Below are 6,029 nucleotides of genomic sequence, written 5' to 3' on the forward strand. Positions count from 1 at the left end.
TGTGTGTTATTTATCAGAAACAAGTAAAATACCAGTTTTGTGTCAGTGATGAAATACTAGTCTTTGTCTTTTGCGAGAAGAATCTACAAATAATATTTGTTTAGATACAGTTTGTTAAGTTGTGTTTTTTTTTCTTTATGTATTATTTGTCATACACACATTATCGAGTTCAATAAGTTCAAACTAAGGTCGATCAATGTTGTGAGACAAAATAATTTGTCTGAGCTTTGCATCAGTCCTTGAACGCAGCAGCGGTGCGCGCCGGAGAAGCTCATCGCCTCTCCACAGCAGACAGACGAGATGAAAACGCAGGCTGGAGTTGCTATTGTTTCTGCACATTGTCAGTTTCTTTTAAAGTGCCTGTAAAGGAGAAAAGGTTTGTGGACAAAAACAAGGGTCGGGTGTAGTGTGAAATGTTATTAGGCACATAGCGGCCATCACAAGTCTTCCATTCTTAAACCAAAATACTTTTTAGCAACTCTGATACATTGAAGGGACTGACCGTCTTCACAACAATCAAGTTTGGCAAAAACCGGATAAACCTTTATGGTTCATAAAGAAACTCTTCACAATGTTTTCCACAACTCTCCATGTCGCAACGCTCTGCATTTTTGCGCACCTGGACAGTTTTACGCACGGGTGCCAGCTGCCTTCTGAGTGGCGGCCGCTTAGTGAGGGTTGCCGTGCAGAGCTGGCCGAGATCATTGTGTACGCCCGGGTCCTGGCCATCCACCGGGAGCCCCTGGCTGGGGCTGGGACAGGGAGCCTGTACAACTCGCTGCCCTTTGGGTTCGGTTATGGGTACGAGGGCGCTGCAGAAGGGCTGCTGTACTCGGCGGAGGTGGAGCTGCTCTGCGATCAAGCCTGGGGCAGCATGCTGGAGGTCCCTTCGGGATCTAGGCTCAACTTAACTGGGCTGGGGTACCTGTCCTGCCAGTCCCACACCGTGATGGAGAACTACTCCTACTTCTTCTTCCTCAGGTGAGGCGCAAAGCATACTTAAATCAGTCTGACAGTAAGTGTTATTGGTGATACATAAATTAAATGATAGATAATTTTGCGTAATAGCAGTCTAAACCAACAACTCCCTAGTTGTGTCACTGTCATAAATATAGTCAGGTGTGCAAACAAGACTGCTGGATGCACTGTGTGGCAACCCCACTCAACGCAGTAATTCTTTAAGCTAAACTTTTTCGGGCATCTTTAGTTTTCGCCCTTCCAAGTCTTTTCATATGATCTGCAGGATGGATGACAACTACAACATCCTGCCACACAGTGTCAACTTCCAAGATGCCATATTCCCTGACACAACTGAGAACAGGCGCACGTTCTCCAGCCTCTTTCAGTTCTCAAACTGTACCCAAGGAAACCAGCCGTTCCACACTTTCAGCCCGGAGTGGGACATCCAGGAGGACAGCAGGGTAAGGCCAAATACCAAGAGGAGAATCTGTTCTTAAAAACTAAACCCAAAATTGTAAGCCTAAGAACTGAGTCTAGTATGATTGGATAGTTGGTTGCCATAGTGATTTTTGCTGCTTCTTTGATAACAAAAAGGGCTGGTATAGGTTGGTCAGATCTCATCTTCATACACACATCTCACACAAAGAATACAGAAAAAAATGTCTCATTGTCTGGTCGGATCAGTACATCTTGGTGTTTGCAGCAGATATAAACAAGCCCAGCGCTATCTCGTTGCCATGGAGATAACAGATTCATGGTCTATGGGGTTTAACTAACTATGTTTGCTTCATTTTTGTTTCAAGACTTTAAGACTTCAAGACTGAATTTACTGTGGTATAAAATGTGAATGTGAGTGCAGTTTGTGTTGGAAGAAGAAGTGAGACAACAGAGTGAGTTTCTGGTTTGTGTGTTATAGTGTTTGTGTGTGTGTGTGTGTCTGTGTGTGTGCGAGAACACCTAATCCTGAGACGATTTGTGACGCTGCTGACAGGAATGTTGTGAGGATCAGTAGAAACACAGTTACCCTCTGGCACGGTGCAGCGTTAGATACACAAACACAGACACACACACACATTGTGTATCACTGCTCTGATCTTCAGCAGGAAAAAAACCCAAAAAGAAAGCTTTGCACATGCACAGAAGAAATTATTATAGTTGTAATAGAATTCCTGCATGTGATTGGTCTTGTGTGATCATGTTCCAGTGAGTTGAAGATCAAAGCAGTTACTGATTGGTGGAGGGCCGCCTGGCTCCTTAGGCAGACGTCATTCTGACCATCCAGAGGTCAAAGGTCAAAAAGCAGAGCTCCACATCTTTGACAGACAGCTGTTTAAAAAGTGTGTCAATCTGCAGCTTAGATCCATATCAGTATGAAGCGATATAGCCCCTCTGACCTGGTAGCTGAGTTAACAGCAGGAGGAAGGACTGATGGAGAGATTCAGACTGATCACATCCCCACTGAGGAAGAAGAGCAGGTCACACTTTAAACATGAAAAGACGTCTGGAAATGGACCAACACAACCGGAGCAACCTTTTCATGCGGTGGTCTACATCACTACTACAACACATAATCAAATATGTGTATTAAATGTAATGTGTAATAATAATAAATGTTTGGTGCTAAATGTACATATTAGCATCACAGACGTCAAATATATATGTGTGACAAGATGTTAGAGTTAATGCTGTAAAGAAGAAAGGGTGCAGTGTCTTCCTCTCCCTATCTCCAAGCAGGATCTAGCCTAACAGCTGGGAGGTCAGAGGTCCATCGGGAAGGGTTTAAAAGCTTGTTTCGGGAACGTGCGCTCACATGTGGAGTCTGCAACCTTCAGGCAGGGCGGGACGCTAAACAGGTGTTTCGCTACAGGAATTTATGGAGGAGAAGAAGTCACACCTTTTTTCTTCTCATCTCTCTTTACTTCTTATTTGAAAGTCGCATATTTGAAGAAAAAGCAGAAAAAAAATATCTCTTTATTTCCCCTTTGTTTTGTTTTGGCATTAAATTACGAATACGATCTCATTTACTTATTTCCAGTAGCTTGAATTCACATTTGTGGATTTTTAAAAGGCTTTTCAGGATGCAGCACACCCCTTAGCTGGAGTTAAACACACAAAGCACTTTCCCAAAACTGGAGGTGGGAGGTGTTTTGCTTCTGGTTTCAGTCTCGTGGGAACCAGACGTCCCTCCAGGAAGATAGACGAGACTTCCTCCCACGTTTTTGCCAAAACCTTTAATTAGCTTTCGTTCAAAACCTCTTCTTATCAGTACACATAGCGACTTCTACTATGAGCCAGAGTTGGAGACTCCTGTAAGCCCACTGTGTATCAAAGCCTCAAGCCTTAATTTGATAGGTCACTGTACGATAGAGACAAAATTCCCAAATACTTTCCAAATCAGCACATTCCCATGTTGACATGCCCGCTAATGATGCACCGTAACCACAGTGAGGAAAAACATGAGCCTTAACAGTCATGTTAACACATTTGACAAGTTTTGTTGTATGTGACTCAGAAGAGTGTTTCACTCTGTTTGACTCAGTAGCTGAAGCTCGGGATCAATACCAAAAGCTATGTGCATGTGTGTTTATCCTCATTGCTCAAACACACGTACACATGAAGCAAAGTGCAACATCTGGAGGAAGAAGAGAAACCCTGGTTTGTCGGTTTGACATCTGTAGTGAAGCCCCATAATCGCGGAATGTGTGTGTGTGTGTGTGTGTGTGTGTGTGTGTGTGGAGGTGAGGGGGCTGAGTTCTCATTCTGAGACTCTCTATTAAACCCGAGAGAGGAATCAAAAGTCTGGAGAAATCAATGAGCAGTCAGACACTCACAGACACACAAAGGCAGGTTTCTTTCTGTCTCCTATGTTTTTGTTTAGGGTCGGTTTTATTCTCTTTCTCCTTTTTTCTTCCTTTTTGCAGACACTGTTTTTTCTTCCTTTCTTCACCGTCTGTTGATGAACATGTAAATGCAGTCTGGTCAGTGAGTGTGAAGCAAGTGGGACTGTGTCACACAGCTCCTCCTGATGGTTTACAGTGTGTGAGGCATCAGACAGAGAATATGTGCTCCAGTGAGTTCAGGTATTCCTGAACAGGAGTTTGCAGGCATATATTTCATTTATATTTATTGAGATTTAGCACATTCAAATGCCATTTTTTAGGACATTTTCTATTCCCATTTTCTACTCTTAAAACCAAATACAGTTCTACATGTTCCACCAGCATTAGTGCATTTTAAAACATATGCATATAGCTGACAAATCTGACATTCACTCTCCCTCCGTTAACACCTAAAAAAAAAAGTATTTTTTTATTGCTGGGTGCTGAGATTTTAAAGTGAACCAACTCTCTGCATTCTAGTCTACATATTTATGAGTAGTATTCAACTCATCTGATTTATCTATTTCAAAATATCTCCCTTTAAGCTGAAAAACTCCTTCACATGCTGCCGTCTGGAGGAAATCTAGAGCGGCAGGTTGATCAGGACGAGCTCCATCATCTGAGCTTGTAAGGCTCCTCCACGTGATGTCATCAGGAGTTTTTTTTTTTTTTTCTCAGCTTAAAGGAGAAGAGAAAGGCGGAGGGAATGGAACCAAAGAAGGGAAGTGAAATATCAGTAAAGTTGCTCTTTAATTTTGATAATGTGCAGCTCTGATAGAGATTTAAAGCAAAAGAGACAAACTCTTTTCATGTGAGTCTTTCAAAATGTTGTCCCTATGACTATGAGGACATAATTGCATGTGTGTGTCATTTCATGTCCTCTAAAAGCTGTTTACACAGATGATGCTGAGCAGCAGGCAGGTAACACCCGGATGTTTTGACAGGTGGCGTGCATTTGTGTGTGTGTGTGTGTGTGTGTGTTAGCGCATCCCACTGAGAGCTTTCCTACGAACTTAAAAAGGGTTCACAGTGTAAAAGAAATGCAGCAATGTCACATAACCCACGTTTGACTTTAATCAAAGTACTTCACGACAAACAAGAGGGTCAAAGCATATTTTTCCCAACAGCCTTTTAAACATTTAGTCCTTTTCCTTTATGTCAGCTGTCCATCCTCATTTACTAATAATCAGAAAACCGCGGCAGATGTCGGAGGTTTTTGTGAGCAGGCCACAGCGAGTTCTTTGGCAGTTTTTGTTCATCGTTGCCAAGGCGGAGCAGCTCTAGTGAAGAAAAACAGATAGATTTCGTAGCCATTCTCTCTCAGTGATGAGCAGTATGCTGTTTCAGTACATTTGCAAATTATTCATAGTTATTTGGACACTGTGTCACCATACAGGTTCTGGTTCTGTAGAAAGTGCAGTATTTATTATCTATTTACTAGATGAACATGTGGAACAATTACCTCAGCAGAAACAATAATATTTGTCTCGAGTACTGTTTATAAGCTGATAATATTTTATGTACAGCACATGGAGGGAGTTTATATCTCTTCCTCGGTTTGGACTTTCCTCTGATGAAAGCATTCATACATGAACACACATTCCCCGCAGTGAGAGCACTCACCCCTGTTAACCATGCTGGTTAAGGTCAGCACTGGTCGGCCAACGAGATGAAAAACCGGGGCCCCTGAAACATCAAAACACATGACCTTTGCTTTGCCTGAGAGGCACTGAAGGTCTGTGGGGGTGATGCATTCGTGTGTTACACACACACACGAACCCAAACACACACGCACAAACAGCCTACATTGTCCTCTTGTGTTTTTCTGAGTGGGAGTAAGGGAGCCTGTGTGGGTAAATGTAAATGATAAGGTTCAGGACCTCCATTTTATTCTTCATCCTCCCTCACCTTCCAACTGTGTTAGACTTTGCAGAGAAGAAAAAGCCCAGAGCAAAGGAGAAATAACAGCACAGTGGAGATCAAAAGATCAATGTCTTTTTCTCAGAGAGGCTGCTGGGAAAACCAGGTCACTGGCGCACCCACGCTGCACAACCAGCTGATGTGATGGCAACTGCTGGTTTACAGCCTTTAAAAACAACCTGTGGTGTCTGTTAACTTACTGCACCGCTTTTCTCTTTCCTCATCCCTCTAGCTGCTTTGTTCCTCAGTGCAGGCGGCACTTTTTGAGGA

The 6,029-nt window shown here is 42.9% G+C and overlaps 1 protein-coding gene across 2 annotated transcripts in view; it reads left to right on the plus strand.

Moving 5' to 3' along the window:
• The first annotated feature begins 250 nt into the window (after positions 1–250).
• The window catches only part of ccdc3a (coiled-coil domain containing 3a), an 8,296-nt gene continuing 2,517 nt past the window's right edge, over positions 251–6,029 (plus strand). For both annotated transcript variants that reach the window (XR_010911981.1, XM_067490123.1), the window contains exons 1-3: positions 251–981; positions 1,244–1,421; positions 5,992–6,029. The exon at positions 5,992–6,029 is cut by the window's right edge. Coding sequence is in view for 1 of the 2 variants with exons in the window: in XM_067490123.1 (XP_067346224.1) it covers positions 572–981; positions 1,244–1,421; positions 5,992–6,029 (626 nt within the window). In the remaining variant the exon portion in view is untranslated. The remainder of the gene's footprint in view (positions 982–1,243; positions 1,422–5,991) is intronic.

This window comes from Channa argus, chromosome 21 (assembly GCF_033026475.1).
Source record: "Channa argus isolate prfri chromosome 21, Channa argus male v1.0, whole genome shotgun sequence".
In the NCBI taxonomy this organism is placed as follows: Eukaryota; Metazoa; Chordata; class Actinopteri; order Anabantiformes; family Channidae; genus Channa; species Channa argus.